The 18763-nt window shown below is 44.9% G+C and overlaps 5 protein-coding genes across 5 annotated transcripts in view; 3 read left to right on the forward strand and 2 right to left on the reverse strand.

Annotated features, from left to right (window-relative positions):
• Nucleotides 1-476: 476 nt before the first annotated feature.
• SARC_08809 (hypothetical protein) lies at nucleotides 477-1304 on the reverse strand (the record flags this gene model as incomplete). Its single annotated transcript, XM_014297195.1, has 3 exons — nucleotides 477-499; nucleotides 791-974; nucleotides 1197-1304. 3 exons carry the CDS (start codon nucleotides 1302-1304, stop codon nucleotides 477-479), a joined length of 315 nt encoding a protein of 104 aa, XP_014152670.1.
• Nucleotides 1305-2226: 922 nt separating this feature from the next.
• SARC_08810 (hypothetical protein) lies at nucleotides 2227-4897 on the forward strand. The gene is made up of 3 exons (XM_014297196.1): nucleotides 2227-3322; nucleotides 4315-4463; nucleotides 4719-4897. Exons 1-3 carry the CDS (start codon nucleotides 2359-2361, stop codon nucleotides 4779-4781), a joined length of 1176 nt encoding a protein of 391 aa, XP_014152671.1. The 5' UTR covers nucleotides 2227-2358; the 3' UTR covers nucleotides 4782-4897.
• Nucleotides 4898-5963: 1066 nt separating this feature from the next.
• Nucleotides 5964-10543, forward strand: SARC_08811 (CAMK/CAMKL protein kinase). The gene is made up of 5 exons (XM_014297197.1): nucleotides 5964-6417; nucleotides 6990-7172; nucleotides 7533-8836; nucleotides 9071-9257; nucleotides 9528-10543. Exons 1-5 carry the CDS (start codon nucleotides 6121-6123, stop codon nucleotides 9639-9641), a joined length of 2085 nt encoding a protein of 694 aa, XP_014152672.1. The 5' UTR covers nucleotides 5964-6120; the 3' UTR covers nucleotides 9642-10543.
• Nucleotides 10544-10931: 388 nt separating this feature from the next.
• On the reverse strand, nucleotides 10932-16949 carry SARC_08812 (hypothetical protein; the record flags this gene model as incomplete). The annotated part of the gene is made up of 1 exon (XM_014297198.1): nucleotides 10932-16949. One exon carries the CDS (start codon nucleotides 16947-16949, stop codon nucleotides 11490-11492), a length of 5460 nt encoding a protein of 1819 aa, XP_014152673.1. The 3' UTR covers nucleotides 10932-11489.
• Nucleotides 16950-18083: 1134 nt separating this feature from the next.
• SARC_08813 (queuine tRNA-ribosyltransferase) overlaps nucleotides 18084-18763 on the forward strand; it is a 5992-nt gene continuing 5312 nt past the window's right edge. Inside the window, exon 1 of the mRNA XM_014297199.1 lies at nucleotides 18084-18421. Within this exon, the coding sequence (XP_014152674.1) occupies nucleotides 18248-18421 (174 nt within the window). The 5' untranslated portion in view covers nucleotides 18084-18247. The remainder of the gene's footprint in view (nucleotides 18422-18763) is intronic.

Consider the following 18763-nt stretch of genomic DNA (forward strand, 5'->3'; position numbering starts at 1 on the left):
TACCTACAAAAATTTATACCAGACTATGGCGCATACTTCCGCTTCTGGTAATATTTTGCTATATTACGCAACACGCTGCCCAGTTATTCACCATGCCACGTTCGCTAATTCCATGCAGTCTATTAGCTCCAATTTTTCTTTACGGTCAACCTTTTCAGCAATAACGCCGAACAAAGCCATCGTTATAGACAACACATCATACGCTCGGTAGTGTATACATGCATATCAGTTACAAACCATGGAACGTTGTTCTTGGTGGGACAACGATCTGCTCCGATTGAGACTTTTGAACATGAATAGAACTATATATACTGTCAATAGCACTTCAACTTGTATTGTAAGATAGGCACCTGTTTAATAGTTATGTATAGATCAAACGCCTACCACGCCTCACAAGTCGATTAGTCCTGGAGAAGCGCGTGTTATCAGTCGTTGCTAGCCAGTATCCTTCTTCAACTGATTACTTACCGTTATACTTATAGGGTAATCTTGTTCAGGGCTGCATGCATGTATGGTAGAAATAATAGTGAATTCCGTCAGAAAAAAATTACCAGCAAGATGGCCAAAACTAGACAGCCACACTGCAAAATACTATCAATTGTGCAATATTAAAGGAAAGACGGTGTGATATCGAGAATACAAATTTCCTCGTGCACTTCAACATAACTAAAACAATCTACGATATACGAAAGATCAGTATCATGTAAACCCCAATTGATTGCAAAATAAATATGTTATTCTACATATACAATTGACATATAAAACTAGCCACAGTAGCATCCACGCATACCTGGGGGCAGAGAAGACTCCAGCTTTTGTGCTTTATCCTGATCGGTTACAACCAAGGTATATAAGTACTTGGAGCAGCGGACCTTGAACTTGGTGTTATCCTTGTTCTTCTTGATCTTTATGGAGGAAGCATCCTTGCGACGCACGGTCACGAGGAACTCCTTGATCTCAGTGATCTGTCTAGGCTGCATGATAACAATAGGTATATGGGTATGTGAGAATCCAATTGAGCGCATGTTCAAAGTCATTCTCGTCTCATCGCACAGGCTGAAACACTATATCCTACAAAAAGCCGTGTGGTTCAACGCATTGGTGACAGCTAACTGGTTTTATCCATGTTTATCCGTAATATACTGAAGGATGCTGTGTATGCTGCTTACATTTTGCGCTTAACTGTATGAAAATACCTGCCGCGGATTATCTATATTACAAAATATCTTCCATAGCTGCACATTTATATTGTCACCCATATTGTCTCCAGACATGGATGTGGTTGTTGTGTCAGTGAGATTCATATTTTGTTGTTTACGCTTCGTTGTTGGATATTATTTTGACCTCTTATCGAATATTACGTCCCATGGCTGTCTACGATCCAGTATATTTATGTCTGTCGGTGATGTACTTCACTGCCTCATCCGTCTGTTATGCAGTACCTCCAACGTTACTATGAATTTCGCCTTTACAAATAATTTTACTATCACTCCCTCTAGCAAGTATATATCACTTATATCACTCCTACGTACTTCTCACTCATTGTCATACTTACCATCTTCAAACAGTAACTACAAAGGTGAGAAAGGATAGCTAGTTTGCGAATATGTTCGAAGTTATACTAAACTGACCCCATTCCCGTGTGCGTGAACTTGCGAGTTCCAATCAGTGACCCAGGGGAGTAGGTACTACCCAAAAAACGGGACAATTTTGATATTTCTTTATTTTTTTAGAAATAATAGTATAGTTGTCCGCAAAGTGCACGTGGCGCCATTTTTTGGGAAAAAAGACATATGTAGCCTTACAAAGAGAACAAGAACGTAAATATGCGCAAAGGCCCAGGGAACTTAGGAAGTGTTTTTTAAATCTCGTAAAAAGTAAATATGTTTTACAGCACCAAAAATAATCGCCAAATACCTTAGTGTATTTCGTTACTACAAACCGATTAGAACCTCACGAGAGAAAGTGTGAGATTCAATCCAATAGAAAGACGTCTATTATTATTTTTGTGTCCTGTTTTCTTGGAGAAAAGTCAACAGACAGCAGTGTGTAACTGTGTATTTATATTTACTGTGAAGTGTGTCGCGGGTCTTTTGACTTGCAACATAAGTTGTGGAATTGTCGCTTTTTAAGACCGTCCAACCTCGCTCTTGTTGTGCTCTGGGGCTATTATGACAATGAGAGAGGAGTAGAACATATTTACACATATATCCACAAAATAAAATAAAAATATAAGAGTCAAGTGTCCACAGTAGGCTTCCAATAGTGCGCTGAGTGACGCCAGATTTTAGCCAAGCACACATCATACATACATTGTGAACCTGACTACTAATCGCATATCATATTTGCCGCATTAAAATGGGAACAAAGAGTAGATCCCGCAGTCCCGCCGGCGACGTTGCCATGATACATCCCTCACGTCGCATGCTAGTCAAGCCAGTACAGCCAATACAACCAGCCACACGCCGATCACCTACACCCAAACGTCGCTCTCCCTCCCCCAAACGTCGCTCTCCCTCCCCCAAAAAGTCACCACGACGTCGATCTATCTCACCACGACGTCGACCCTCTGCCTCGAAAAGTAAAGCCAGATCACGTTCACGCTCACGGTCGGTATCACCAGACACCAAACCAAGAGGGCGAGAATCACGATCACCATCCCGAAATAAGAAAAAGAATCACTCCAAGTCAAGATCATGGTCGCGTTCGCGTGACAGTGTAGCCAACGGGTCCAGCACATACAGAAGCAGAAAGCATCACGCGCGGTCACATTCACGCTCACGTTCACGATCGCGTACACCCGTTCGTAGTAAAGTGCGTAATGGGTCGCCGACGGCAACGAAACGCGATAGCAGGCGATCGAGGAGTCCTGTGCGCGCAGATAGAGGACGCACAGATACGCAAACGGGTGCTAGTAAGGGTAGATTCACTGCAAATGAACGCAGGACCGGGGCTGACGCAAATAACAGAGGGTTTAGAGGCGCCGAGAGGGGTGGTAGGTTCAATAGCGGCCGGGCAAATGCCAGAGATAACAGAGATCGTCGAGGAGGTGCTGCGGTGGGAAATAAAGAGGCCTACAGACCGCCTGCTGCTGATACCACTGTAGTGACTAAATTGAAAGACTTGCCTGAAATAGACCGGGAGAAGACTTGTCCATTGTTGTTACGGTTATTCTGTTGTGTGGGGGAGCATCACAACTTGAAGGAGTATGCAGCTGGTAAAGTGCCAGCGGATGAACTCATGGTACATACGTGGCTAAACGCAACGTTTAAGGAACTAACTATGCTGATTAAGGGGGCTATTGACGAGGCAAAACCAAAAGGTAAATGTACGAGAATCAAAGTAGCTAGATATAGTATACTCTTACGTACAAGTATACGATAGATACACATATACACGCGAACATACAGACGGTATATATATATATATATATATATATATATATATATATATATAGTGTGTACCCGTACACGTGTGTGTGTGTGTGTTTGTGTGCTGTATGCCTGAAAAGTGTGAATGTATGTATGTTTGTGTGTATTTATATATCTATACCTATATATATATTTTTATATGTTTATATATATATATGTGTGTGTGTACACGTGTGTGTGTGCGTATGGGCACGGTGTTTGTGTATGTATATGTATATATATATATGGGTGTGTGAGTGTGTGGGTGTTTGCGTGTGTGTATGCCTGAAAGGTGTGTATGTTTGTACGTTTGTGTGTACCTATATATATATATATATTTATATATATATATAATATGTGTGTATGGGTATAGGTACGGGCACGGTGTTTGTGTATGTATATGTTTATATATATATATATATATACATATACGGATAGATAGTGATATATTCCATCACTGCGTAGCGATGTGCGTGTATTAATTCAATCACTTGTGCTCGATTGAAGTATATCTTAAGGAATCGATTGTTTAGAAATGCTGAGCTTGTTTGTAAGAGGTTATATCTGGGGTATTCATCAGTTGTCGTTGTTTTCCCTTTAATTCGGTGGCGTCGAGATCATCTAAGCTTGTATGTTTCCCCAGCAACTATCAATTGCAGCATACCATCGTTGGTTTATCTAATCATCGATCCTACATACGTTCTTTTGGGTCATTTTCGTACCTGCTATAAATTCGCCACATGTGTTTGGGAGCTATCAACGGGCCTGTGATTTTTTAACGATGCCATCATATTCCGTTCAATATTGTGTAAATAATCGCAAACGCCTGTTTCTATGAAAAATTGAATCATGACGAAAAACGTACAAATTATTGAAGTGTATTTTGCGCACATTTTGTGGATAGGTACACGCATGGTGTTCTCCGCCGTCTACCCTACACCCAGTGGACAAATGGTGATGAAAGAAATCGGGGAGTTGACCACAGGTCGCAAGGGCGAGCGTGACATGGCTGCACTGGGACAGACACGCTTTAAGATAGGCGACTATCTGGATGTAAGTCCATGAGCACGTGCGTAGCCATGTATATCACGGGTCTGTGGTTGTAGAGGCGTGCTACACACACATTTATGTATATATATATGTTTATATAAATATGTGTGCGTGTATATATATATATAGATAGATAGATAGATAGATATAATTATAGATATAGATATAGATGTAAGGAACTTCTGCGTATTAATTTAGTCGATATTATAGATATATCACCTGATACTATCCCCTATATTCATCCACCACTACTTACAGGTTGCGATTCACCCGCCGGCAGTGCGAGGACGAGGTGGGGGTTCCTTGTATGGACGCTATTGATCTGCTGACCGGCCTACACGCATTGTAAATGACAGCTAGTGATTCCGTATGCCAAAACGACCAATTGTCAACGAGAGAAATAAATATGGAGCAAAGCTTCCTTAATTGAACATACGGAGTTTAAAAATGTTTTGGCGGTATCGCAACAGACAGTACGAAAACAATCATTATGCAGAACTTAGTAGATAATTGATTCATTTTCAAGTATTGCTCATGGGTTTTAATTGTTATTGTGCATCGGAGGTTTGTAATCGCACTCTTACTCACGCGGGTTACACTACGGCGGTCATGTGAAAAAATTCACCGGATGTATCTGTTCGCTTGCAAGTTGATGTATACAACTACACAAGATGTAGTTGTGGTCCTTGAGTACATTCACGTAGGATTATTGTTTTTTTTCTCGTCTATTTGCGTTTAGTAAATGCCTCTGAAAGTAGGACTAGTTCGTTTTGTACACCTCTTGTGCACGGCCAGCACCACATTGACCATTTTTAAGGCAACAACTGTTTTTTTGTTCTTCGCAAGTTGTTCATTATACTCGAATGACGTATTTCTGTACCTACTAGGATTACCAAGGAAGACAGAGTTTATCCAAAGCTGTTTTTAAAATAAGAATTCTACATCATATCCGACGGCATAGAATGCCACAGAGAATAGCTTCATGAGGTCGGAGGTCAGATCGAGGAAAGAGGAGTACCACTGGACCAGTAAAACATTCGAACAACAAAAAACTAAAAATATAGTAAAATCTAAATTCACGACGTCTAAAATTATTGGAATAATTTTTGTATAAAACTAAAAGTAAGACATTATTGTACCCCTATTGATTTTGATTGGCGATCCAAATTAATAAGCCAATCACTACGAAACTGTATATTTGCGAATGGGTGTTGCCGCGATACTCCAGCTTAAAAAAATATTAGCACCAGTGCATTTGAAGCGCTAAAGTCTGAACCTTTTATCAGAACGATCAGCACACTCCAAAGTACCATATAGTCCTGATAAGTAAAATTAAAATAACATCGCGTAAATTGACGAGATATAATTTTTGAAAAGTGTCCTATATACGATTAACAAGTACTACCTGATGTCACCGTAGGTGCTGAAGCTTGCTGTTTGTCCCTAATTTTCTTTACATATAAAACACGCACATTGCGAGATTGAAGTTTACTTTATGTTTCATGAGTTGACGAGTAAGGTAAACACAGGCCTGTCGATCGATCGCAAGTACTACTCTACGCGCCAAGTCTCACAAGCATATTCTAGCCTGAAATTATACAGTCGCATACCGGTTCATTAATAGAATACATTGATAAATCAACAGTAGCTCTCTCACACCATGTCGTCTAGACCGATTAGGAAACGCGCTGAGACGCATCAAGCAAACAAGATCCTGTTGGACTACAATGTAGGCAGAACCATCGGTGAAGGAGGCTTCGCCAAAGTGAAACTTGCACGCCACAAGCATACCGGTGAAGCGATTGCAATCAAGATAGTCGATAAAACAGCTTTATCTAAGGTGGATGTAGATCGATTGACGCGTGAGGTGGCTGCGTTGCGCACCCTCACACACCAGAATATCTGCCAGTTGTACGAGGTTTACGACTGTGGTGACAAGCTTTACATGCTTATGGAGGTATGTTCATGTAGATATCAGTGTGTACTCGAATGAGACTCGGAAATATTTTGCTCATGATTGCGTACGTATCACATATATACGCGTGTAACCGCCTCATATGTACTGTCGCAAGTACAACTAGACTAAGTTTCACGGCATAAACATGTATTGCTATCATGTACTTCAAACAACAATGTCCGCAGCATACGTAAATCAAATACAATCACTGCTATCTCACAGATTATATCGAATGTTTGTCGAATATGACCATCTATTCTTGATTACCTATCTTCTGACCTTGTTGTTTACTCATAGTTGTCAGCTTCCTTGTAAATTCAATTAACAATGGCAGTGCAGTTTTCGATTGATGGCATGGTGATTGAAGTACTTTATTGTCAAGTCTTCGAAAACAACAACGATCTTTATCTTACCTGCATAATATGCGTCAACTTTGTTGTCTTGCCATTTATTCGAGCAAAATAATTTTGAATTTATGCTTGTACATATCCGTCTCCCAAAGACAGGACAGTTCAATCATATATATTCAATGCACAAGTTCTTATAATCTCCTAAAACTTGCACCTTTACAGTACGCGCCGGGCGGCGAGTTATTCGATTACATTGTGCAAAAGCAGCGCCTCAAGGAGCACGAGGCCCGCAAATTTTTACGAGAGATTGCGGCTGCAGTTGCCTTCTGTCATCAGAACAACTTTGTACACAGAGATCTAAAACCAGAAAATCTTTTGCTAGATGCCAACAAGAGTGTCAAGCTGGTAAGTGATCTGGTTTGAAGTCATTCGTAAACTATTGCGCAACATAATGTCTTCAATGCTATGCCTGATTTTAAACGATTTCATGCGCCCGTGGGTTTCTTTCAACGGATTGACACACAAAAAAACGGTATCGATAGTATAATAATATCCGATCACGGTATAGACGAAAAATAATATTGTATGCCACTACACTTATCAACGTTTTTTATATCTTGATCGGCGAAGTATTCTGCATATGTACAGGAGGCAAATTTGCAAAACATCATCCTGAATTGCTGCTGTTTCATTTAAAGATCTCCAACATAGTGAATTGTATATATACACAAATGCATACATTAATATTCACTGCATTCCGCACAGATCGATTTTGGGCTCGTATCAAACCCTGTCGAAGGTCACCACGTGATGCTGCAGACATGCTGTGGTTCACCCGCATACGCAGCCCCTGAACTCATCGCCGGCGAAGAGTACGTAGGCGTAAAGGCCGATATGTGGTCTCTGGGTGTGCTCATGTACGCTCTGCTGTGTGGATTCCTTCCATTCGATCACGATAACATTACCATCTTGTACGAGATGATTACCAGCGCAAAGTACGAAGTACCCGATTGGGTGTCTCCCGAAAGCGCTGATCTGATCGCTCAGTTGCTGCGACCAACTCCCAGCGAGCGCTTGAGTATCGAAGACCTACTCGCTCATCCCTGGATGAACAAAGGGTACGAAAACGAGCCTAAGCTCACCAGCGCCAGTACAGTGAAGACCGCCCTAGACAGCGATGTGTTGCTGGAGATGTCATCGTACATCTGCAAGCCCGTGGATGCCATCACCGAGTATCTGCAGACGAACAAATTCGGGCCTGTGTCCACCCTATATGCACTCTTGAACATCAAGAAGACCCGCGGCGAATGGCCTCCCATATACCCCGGCGCCAAGAACAAACTCGACACTAGTACAACGTCATCCCCCGCGCCTGTCAAGGCTGCTAGTAGTAGTGCGTCTAGGCCCACCCACGCGGCAAGTGCGTCTGTGGATAATATAGACATGGCTGGTTCTGCACCTCACCTGTACACACAGGCGAGTGTGGGTAGCACGTCTCTACGCAATCCCAGCAACGAAGTCGGTTCGATACCTCTGACCCAGAGCACATGCAAACCGGTACGAAGTCACTCAACAGACGCAGGAGAGTACCTTCGACACGGTACGGGCGAGACTATTGATATGGCTGGCTTTGAAGCGGCACAGTCTCCCGGACCTACGCCTATGGACACGAGCAACTCTCCGCCCAGCTACACTCACGCACACTCAATGCAGGGGTCCCCAGTCACTACGGGACACTACCAGAAGCACAGTTTGGATAATAAGTACGACTATCTGGCCCAGACTGGGAGCAACGGCGCGAGCATGTTTGCGTCGCACTCAGACGATGTATTCAGTACACGTGCCCCCGCAGATCCCATGGAGCTCAGTGAAGAAGACCCGCACTCGCGTAGGAGCAATGATGACATGTCCACACCTACCAATGCGGGCAAGTTCAGCTTCGATCAGCTTACGTTTACTATTAAGAACGCGCTGGGTGGTGGCAACAAAGCTGGTAACAACGGTGCCGGTAGCAGCCAAAATAACGGCTCGTCCAATGATCCCACATCGCCCAAGAAGGACCCCATGGCGTAAGTATCTGTGATGATACTCTTTTGCCTTTTTAGCTGTGCGTGATTCAACTGTGCTTTAGATCTGTGTGGGTGTGCTTGTGAGTGTCGAATGTGTGTTCGATCAGAATGGTAGGATCCGTTGTATCAACTCATTTACCCCACGGCCTGATCTGGCTTTCCTTGTCTTGTTAGCATCCTTTATGACCGCAAGTGCTGGGCCATAACTAATATTTTTTCAACCACATTGCTCAGATACCTACCTATCTCTGTGAGTGGTATGTTCACCGTGGATTCTACCTCCGGTAAAGCGGCCAAGGATGTTCTGCACGAGATCATCCGTGTGTTGATTCATAACGAGATTCACTTTGCGCAGAAAGAGCCCTTCCTTCTCGGCTGCAAGAAGCAGGAGGGTGGCAAGTCGATCGTGTGGGATATGGAGGTGAGTATGTTTTTGTGCTGTGTCTATGCGTAAAAGTTTGCGCTGTATGAAAGTACGTTGAATATATGTCATCGTTTCGGTTCCTTAATGTGGAAATACCAATGTTCCTACCTGCAGAAATACTGTCTCCTGCTTCAGTGTGGCGTTACTATTTGATACTAGAGAGACTGTCAATTTGAGTACAGAAAGGAAGTGTCACAAAATTTCTCCAATATCTGAATCTCAAAGAGTCAATTCTCACCCGGTCCACCCTTCTTCTCTCCAATGCAGATTTGCCATATCGAGAAACTCAACCTACGAGGCATCAAGTTCAAACGCACAAAGGGGGAGTTTATGAAGTATAAAGGGCTTGTAGCCACTATACTTGCACAAGCTAATCTGTAAGTCCAGTAGCCGGTACAAAATTAATCTCTACGTCTAGTAGTCGATACAGTATTAGACAGAGCGACGCGACCACAGCAGTCAAGTAGGGTATGATTGCTGGTAGTTTGGAGAATAAGGGTTCGAAGAGCGCCCACTCTACCAGCTTATTCCGAGCATTTAGGTATCACTGTAGTAGTGACGGTATTCAAGCATGCTTTGTGTGGAGCATTTGAACACGCTTTTTGGAGTTTACATGTATACCAAACATTGTGTCAAGAACAGTCAGACTCAAAGACTGTTTGGCGTGGATGGCTATGCATAGTAACAACGACCGGCTACTTGTAGTAGCGTGTCCGCGAGATGATCCTCACATTTTAGAAATAAGGGACACCAAATAGCTACACCGGCGTGGATGGTTATGCAGACTGATAACGACAGGTTACTAACAGTAACGTGTCTGCGAGACAATCCTCATAATTAGAGATAGAGACAGCAACGAGCTACAGTAATCCATACTAGCGGGTCGCCCCACCCAGGACGACATGGCAAGTGCGCGTAGAGTGTCTGTATGACGATGTTGTACAGTTCCCTATCCCTATAGTGTAGTATAATGTTGGTCTGCGAATTGAAGTAGTCTTATCGACAGTATGTGTTCGACACACGTACGATCCCCCACTTTGACGGGAAACCCTTCTTTGGTAAATAGTTAACGTTCTCTTAAGGACGTCACGCGACAGTTTTAGTGGGATAATATGGGCCGGGGTCAGTCGTCAGTGCGCCGCACACTCCTGTGTGAGGGTTCAAGTGCTGACCTTGCACTTGCAGTGCTAGTGTTGCACAGCATTTGATTGTTGGTCTCTTGCGTTTACGCCCATCCATCTTGTTTGATGACAAGAGTTTTCTAATAAAGAACAATGCGGAAAGTTTGGTTGTAGCAGCCACATATCGCTGTTATTCGAATTGTACCAGCAGGCTATATATTGGGAAGCAGCTCTGTATTCAATGCTGTGAGCCTACCGCGGCAACTGTAGTGGTAGACATATCTTGGAACAGTTGTAGGGGTGGTTAAGTCTCCGATTCTATTAGGTTCCAAAAGAAAGAGCTATGTATTGAATGCTTTGTTCCCTAGAATCTAAGCGAATTTAGCTGGCAGTGTCAAACTATCATTGAATGCCTTGTTCCATAGTTTGAAACTGCCAGCTAATTTCTCTCCGATTACAATTATGGCAGTTAAATTCGCTCTAATTCCAATTTATTGAGGATTGCTTACAAATTACGGTTGCTGTTCGGTGTAAATATACAATATACAAGCTTCGATATAATACCTTTAATATATTTCATTTTGACTTTGTTTTAGGTTTCTTGACCTACTACCTATTACTTATTGTATTAGCTTAATCTATTACCTATTTCCTATTTTGATTAGCTTTATTTACTACCTTTAACCAATTTGAACAATACCGGTTATTGTATGGTACTGTATTTGATGGTGGTAACAAATGAACAGTTTTTTCTCGTTCTGTAACGACTTAGGGTTAGATATAGTCTATGTGACCGTCTTGGAACGGTTTATGTGACCGTCTTGGAGAACTCTACACCGCCTTCCAGCCGCCAATCCCATGTACTGCCGGTGCATAGAATATCATTCTCCCACTAATCTAAGAACTTGGATACACTGGACGTTACAGGTACAGTGTCATATTACAACCCCAACTTGGCGCTATTGACTGATATTGATGTCATCGACACGCTTGATAAGCATGATAGAGATCGCATTCAATACTGAAGCAGCAGAATGTCGCAAACACGCCGATTCTTCAGCATACCGATGCAGATAAAACTAATATCATAATACTTCCGAACCCACGACTAAAAATTGCCTGCCTCCACCTCCATGGCGTGAATAATCCCAGGTGTGCTGACCCCTGCATCGCTGGCTGCGTATACGATTCTCTGCACTTCGTCAGGTTCAAACTCGTGCAAACGCGAGGCCACACATGCGTCTATGGCCTTATAAAACCTCTCTGTAGTGACCCCTTCTGCCACCATCAATTCCACCAACGATACCAGTTTGGACGCGGGCTGTACTGTATGCAGCGAGCCGATCTCGCGCTCAGCATGGTTCTTACTAGCCTCCTCGTGGCTCGTACCATCACCGAGGCGTATACTTGCGAGAATAATTTGTGTGCTTGGATGCAATCGGGACGATATCCTGCGTGCATCTGCATTCAGATCTCCAGGTTCTATAGCTGGGTCAGATCTGCTTTTGTCCTCTGTGTGTGCAGCCGCAAAGCGTGACGCAATTGCACGCAGCAAAGCCATACGCCTGTTCGCGTGTTCGCTGAACATAGTCATCGCCAGTGCCACACGGAACAGACTCTCGCCAGACAAGTTACGGAGATTCCTCTCAAGCAAATTGATAGCACACTTCAACGGTTGCTCGCCCATGGGGAAGCCCGCATTCGCATAGCTGACGACCACATTAGTCATATCCTCACCGGATAGACTGTTACGGGATGCAAGTATACTTTGAGCCAGACGCCCGTACAGATCCTCGTTGGCTATACCCAGATGTGTACATGCGGCCAAAAGTTTGTGCAGATTCTGGCCCGTATAGTGATTTGGCATGGCGCATATGTGAGCTATAGCGGTGATGAAAAAAGGTTCCACACGCGCACACATGTCCGAGTGTTTCTGCCATCGATTCACGCACAGCTTGGTGAAGGCTTCCATCACATCGACCACTTGTGTGGGCGAGAAATCCGGCATGCGGTAGGCGGCCATGTGCGATAAACCCGTAAATACGTCATCAACATGCGCAGAATTGAAAGGAAGCTCGTGTGCTGCGTCTCCTAAAACAGATATAATCGTGCGCAGATCGTTCGGGTGGGGCGAAGATAACAGGCGCGTGCCATCTCCCGCATATAACTCCGTTCTATCCAGACGCAGTTTCAGATAGTCGCGCTGCTCTGCAGAATACTGTGAAAGCGGTAGGGATGCGTGTGGACTTGCGAATGTCTGTTGAACTTTTCTGCGGTAGTTGTGATACGCCCTGGTGTATGTCAGCCGCTCCGATTCCTCTCCGTCTTTATCCTGTACCATGTCTTCTGCATCCCCCTCACTCTCGTAAATAGCTACGCTCGATACTCTTTCTCGGGTGGCAGTATTCTCTAATAACGATACTGTCGCATGGTTATCTGTACTCTCAAATACTTTTGACAGTCGCTCACCAACCCCGAGCGGTAGCACAGGCGTGCGTTTCGCATCATACGGTGTTCCAAACAATTGTTTGCGATGCCGTAGTAACCGCTTGGGCGTATCTTTGACCTTTCGCAGCACTGACATCTCCTCCCACCATGTCCCAGGCTGTGAGTACAGCTTGTGCACAATCATAGATAGCACGCTTTCATCCCGCTTCGTGAACCCAGCAACAAACCTAAAGTGCCTGCAATCTTCGTCGGACATCCCGGTAAGAATTTTATCTTGAAACCGGTACACCTCCGCAATTGACGCGAGCAGATAGCTGTCACTCTCTGCCATCGATCGTGCGCTCAACTTGTGCACGACATGCATCAGCATTGCTCGTGCTTGAGTGCTCTCCTGTGTGCTATCCCGACTTCCAATAGAGCCGCGTTGCTCAACACTGCTACCCAGCTCAGCCTCGTGGACGGTCCGTTGTACTCTCATCGACAAGGAAACGGTCGCCATATATTCTTCCAGCAACTCCATGGTACGTGTGCTGTCTTTTTTGTAATCATTCAACATCAAATGGCCTTTATCAGCCAGTTGTTTTTGTGCCACAGTACACCATAAGCTGAACACGGAATACAACCCGCGCATATCCACATCATGCTTTGCAACCTTCGGAGCATAGCCCACCGGCATGTTCCGTGGGAGTCTAGTATTTCTATCACCCGTTGACTGAGTGCGAAGCTGTGCACTCTTGAGCTGCACCAACAAAGGTTCAGCCATACACGCAGTCGCACTCATCATCGCATGTAACTGCTTATCCGTGAATGTGCCAACATTCGCGGTGGCACACTTTAATATGTCGCCCATAAACTGAGCTCGTACACCCAGCGTCCCCGGATCGAGGTGTGTCTGTAGTACATCGAGAGAAGACGCACATGCGTGTGCAACTGTCACCAGTCCTTGGTTATCCAAGTCAGGCAGACGCGGTCTGGCATACACAAATACTGCATCCATAGCACCCCGTCCCAAATGCAACAGGCGCGGTAGAGTCGCAATCGTATCGACCAGATGCCCCAAATGACTGGCTGTGTGCGTACTCGCAGGAACCTGCCACTGTTGCAAGCTTAGCGCTTGCTTCCCATACTGTGCGTCTACGTCCACCAACAAACCTACACCAACCTTCACCTTGGACGTCAGCCTCTTTACCATCGACTCAACCAAGTTGATCGAATACGGCCCGCGGGGATACCGCTCAATCGCGCGTCGCCATAGCAACGACGCTTCCCCTGCATACTTGATACCCGGAACACTCTCGAGACGCACATGATGGCTCATCAAAATATCGCGTATCCTAGAAAATTCTCGGCTCTTGTATCCAGGATCCAAGCCACTTTCTGCCATCTGCGCCAAACGCCATCCACAAGCCATTATCGCGTGTGTGCCTTCTATGGGAGGCTGTATAATCCGCAGAGGGCGTGTATGTGCTGCCACAGGATCGCCGCGTGTGTCCAGAATTCCGTCAACCAAGGGCAATAAATCGTAAATGTGCTGTGGGTGCCTGGTTTTGGGATGAGTCACTAGGTTGAAGACCTCCTTCCACTTTTGTATTTCAAGATCCTCCTCGTTCACGGTATTATCTTTCTTGCTCGGTACACGAATTTGCTTGTGCTTCTGCAAGTGAGTGGCTGCGTTTGTATGAGTAGGCTGATGTACGTTTAACCTGACCCTGTGTGCCACAGATTGCTGTTGCCCAGTGTGTATGGGCAAGCTCTCTTGTGCGCGCTGGAGGTCTGCTGTGAGTTTACTCTGCCGCACAGTGATGACACCGCCGTTATTTCCCGAACACTCTGTGACCAGCGTCTCCCGTCTGTTTTGATGCGGGTTGTCCGGTTTTGGCTTGGCGCTCTCAGGTGTCCTCACAGATACTCTGGTCGCCCCTATTGTCTCCGGCGCACTAATAACTGTATCAAATCCCACCTCACCTCCAACGTTCTTGCTCAGCCCTTGTCCCGGTCGCACGTGGTGCATGCCCTCCTTTGAATACAGCGCTTGCTGTCTTATATTCGTCTGTTGTCCAAACTGTGCTTTAGTCTGTGCTGTACCATCGTTTGGTTCTGCTCGAAGCTTTGCTTGCGACTCCGTCCTGCTTTTTCTCCGCGACTCCGCGTTCAGAACTTTCTGCACCTCTTCACCAATACTTCTCCTCGCATCGGTCCCTGTCATTTTCTGCACTTCACATGTGTTGACAGCATTTTGCGTGGGCTTGTAAGATGGTGCTGATAGCCGGTGTTGTGATAGCGTCGGAGTTTGCGCTTGTACACTTGTCTTTGTAGATGTCTGTAGCGTCAGTTGTGGTTGGACGTGTGACCTCGTCTGTGGTCGTATCGGTGAACTATCTTCACCAAAGGCTTCTACTTTTGCCGATATATTTGGTTGGTGTTTGACCTGAAAAATTGCCTCTACTTCTGTCTGCGTAAGTGGTTTGAGTGTCTGTTGAGGCTTTGTTTGGGGTGTAAATGTATACTGTGTCTGCACCCCTGTCTGTATGATCGCTTCGGGCGACATGTCTATACTTATACTGTGCAAAGAGCTATGTGTTTCTCTTACAAACTTCCTTATACTATCCTTATTCGTGGGCGTATTGAGGATTGGCGCCAAACTTGTTACTGTAAGCTCCTTCGATCTGACAAATTGGTTGAGTTCACCGCCAGGCCCTCCTTGTCCTCCCACACCACTGAGGTTGCTCGCACACTCATTCCGAACACTTAATTCTGTGCTCGCATTGGGCTTCATCTCATGTATCCTATGAGTTGCCGTAGCATTCCTACTTACTCCCAACAATGCACATTCTGCCAACCTCTCCCTCTCGAGCTTTTCCGTATATTGTTGTGTTCTCTGTATGCCTCTTAGTCGTAACCTCTCTTTTCTGGATAACTTTGGTGGCGTGTCTGTTTGCCTACTCGTCGGCTGTTTAAATTGTGTGGGTGTTGCTTTGTTGAACTGTGTCCATGTCCCTGGTGTTGATTGTCTGTTGGACTGTTCTTTCAACTGTGTTTGTTGCCTAGATACTAACTGACAACCATCATGTGGCTTTGGCTGATTTACTACTGGATGTGGCTGTTCCTTCGATGTGACTTGTATGTGTCTGTCGGGCAACGCACTCGCGCGAGTGCTCGTCGGACTCAAACGACCTGGCACATGTCCCTCTACCTTGACCTCGCCATACGTACGTAAAGATGGCGACGTGATAATCTGAGGTTTCCCTTGTGATTGGGCTCGTGGCCCTGACCGCCAACGTCTTGGTTGCTCACCTTCCATCCCACTCGTGCTTATCTCGATGCTCTTGGGTTTATGTGTACCTGTGTGCGTCTGTGAGTGTAATTCCAGTGTGTGTGAGTTCGGGGGCAGACGGCCTTGCGCTTCATACTGCAATTCAACCTTACGACTGCTTCTACCATTGTCAGTACTTTGTCCTGAGCCGTAGGTGCAAGCGGTATTGTATCGCATACTCGATCCCTTATATGTATTGGATACACCCCCTTGTCCGGGCGGGAGTGCCGCACTGTCTGCAATTGCGTCTTTTTTGGCACTGCGAAGCGCTTCACCAATATCGTTGAGTCTTATATACTGCCTAAGTGGTGGTGTGCGTGGTCTGCTTCGAGAATATCTCAGATTTAACTGACTGAGTGTTGGATCCAGGCTCACTTCTTCCCAGCCCGCCTCTATCACTATCGTGTTGCTTGTTGTACTATCTGTGCGAATTAACTGTCCATCTGTGCGGACAGGTCTCCCGCTACTGCCACCTTTACCCTCATTCATAACACCCACTTCCCTATCCCTTCCTTCTGCCATAATGACTGTTTTCGTCTGTGGAGCCTCTGTATATGTCCGCTTATCTACCTTTTCCGGCGCAGCTGCTTGCTTCTTGAGTGGCATATCCTTGAGAGTCTGTATAGTCGACTCTATCCGCTTTCCCTTCTGTCGCTGGCTTGCTTGTACATGTGTGCGCACAGTCTTGTGATCGTCTTCCAGCACAGCCACGGCACACCTCCGCCGCCGTTGTGCATGCGTGCGTATGCGTGACATGATGTCAATGAAAGACACCCCCGTGTGCAACCCCCGTCTCTCTACTAACATGGCAGTAGATGCACTTGTGTAGCGTACAGCGTTCAAAAATGAGTTTGAGTATGTACTATCGTGTGTGTGTTTGGAAGTCAGTCTACACACATACTCATTGTGTTTGAAACTAGTACTAATATTCGTTAACATACGCTGTGCCTTCCACCCGATACCGGTCTTGCGTTGTGCGTGGTGCGTTGGTCTCTGTGAAGGCATAGACGTCTTCTGAGAAGCTCGCAGAATCATTACCCTACCAATATACCCAATACACAAGTTATATGCCGTCTGCGTGTGTATGTAAGTGTGTATAGATCGGCTAGATATACAAACACCAACATCTGTCTTGCTACAACACAGTAATTTACGTGGTGTGTGTGCTAGTCTCTTCGTCACTTTACAAGCACCATATCGACGTGTATCCACGCCGCGACGTACAGCATTAATACTACTATGCTGATTACGTGTATGGTTGTGTATATAGTATGCCAACGTGTCAGTGTGATGCGCATGTGCTATCGTGTGCGTACCCCTCGGCACCTTAGCAACCCCTCTAAAGCGTATACGCTTGTACATTTCTATGAACACCCCGAGTGCACGAGAAGTTATACTGCTATTCCTGTATTCAATACATCTATACTGGCTGGTAGCTTGAGTATGTATATATTTACGTGCCTCTAAGTTACGGAAGTATGCTGGTGTTGCTCGCTGCATTGTGCTGACTATTACTTTTCGACGCTGTTTCCGTGCTAGATGATCACCTCACCATCCCGACGTATGCCAAACGAGAGACCCTTCCGATGCACATGTAGCGCTTGCCACAGTACAAACACTATCGACCTATATCGCACTTACATCCCACACACGTAGCTGTGTGGCGTATACATAGTCTATCGTGTGACATGTATTTATCGTACTTCAATAAGTTGCATACCATATTTTTAGTATACTTGGTTACAATATTACCGGTTAAATAGTGTAAAAGGCGGGCTTTTACAGTGAGCTCATGTGTTTTTTTGCAACAAAAGTGCATTCACATGGCTGCCGGCCTTTTGATCTCTCCACGGTATGTATTGAACTTACTGTGTGTCTATAATTATTAAATTATTTTAATATATAAATAGCGAGTATGTATATGTTACTAGGGCTGCCTAGAGTGTATTCACTGTTCACCGTGTTATATACATGTTAGATAGCAGACAGATGCAGAACAACAGCGGCCAATATACATACCGATTGCTCCTTCTCGTACAACAACTTCCCGTATACACAAATACGCACACCGCATTGACATAATATTTACGCAGTTATACACAGAAATGACCGCCCAAGCAACACACCCTGCGCTGCAGTTTAACATCAAAGCCAAGTGTTCCACTACTAAGGCCAGATGTGCAGATCTGGTCCTACCCCATTCGGTGGTAGAAACGCCTGTGTTTATGCCCGTGGGAACACAGGGGACTATGAAGGGCATTACATTTAAACAGTTGGAGGTATGTACAGTATAAGAGTGTATTGGTAGCGTGTTTAACAATGAATAGTATAGGGTTTGCCCGCGCGGCGGACTCAGCGAGTGTAATTTATTGAAACAGCCACAGCGATACAAGTAGGTTCTAGAGTCAAGCTGTGTGGAGAGGGTCACAAAATGGACACAAATTTGTGCACGTGTATGCTATTTTCAAGGCAGTTGAATTGACAACATCGTGCGTTGATTGCACGATTATTATTATTATTATCATTAATTCATTAATATTATTAATATATATATATATATATATATATATATATATATATATTGTGTGTGTGTGTGTGTNTGTTGTNTTGTTCGTCGTGTG

This window comes from Sphaeroforma arctica (genome assembly GCF_001186125.1).
Source record: "Sphaeroforma arctica JP610 unplaced genomic scaffold supercont1.831, whole genome shotgun sequence".
In the NCBI taxonomy this organism is placed as follows: Eukaryota; class Ichthyosporea; order Ichthyophonida; genus Sphaeroforma; species Sphaeroforma arctica.

Bases quoted from the DNA above. Each gene is read 5' to 3' on its own strand.
- SARC_08810 (XM_014297196.1), top strand. From the start codon at position 2,359: ATGGGAACAAAGAGTAGATCCCGCAGTCCCGCCGGCGACGTTGCCATG. The intron at 3,323-4,314 runs GTAAATGTACGA...TTTTGTGGATAG, and splicing joins TGACGAGGCAAAACCAAAAG to GTACACGCATGGTGTTCTCC. The intron at 4,464-4,718 runs GTAAGTCCATGA...CACTACTTACAG, and splicing joins AGATAGGCGACTATCTGGAT to GTTGCGATTCACCCGCCGGC.
- SARC_08811 (XM_014297197.1), top strand. From the start codon at position 6,121: ATGTCGTCTAGACCGATTAGGAAACGCGCTGAGACGCATCAAGCAAAC. The intron at 6,418-6,989 runs GTATGTTCATGT...GCACCTTTACAG, and splicing joins AGCTTTACATGCTTATGGAG to TACGCGCCGGGCGGCGAGTT. The intron at 9,258-9,527 runs GTGAGTATGTTT...TCTCCAATGCAG, and splicing joins CGATCGTGTGGGATATGGAG to ATTTGCCATATCGAGAAACT.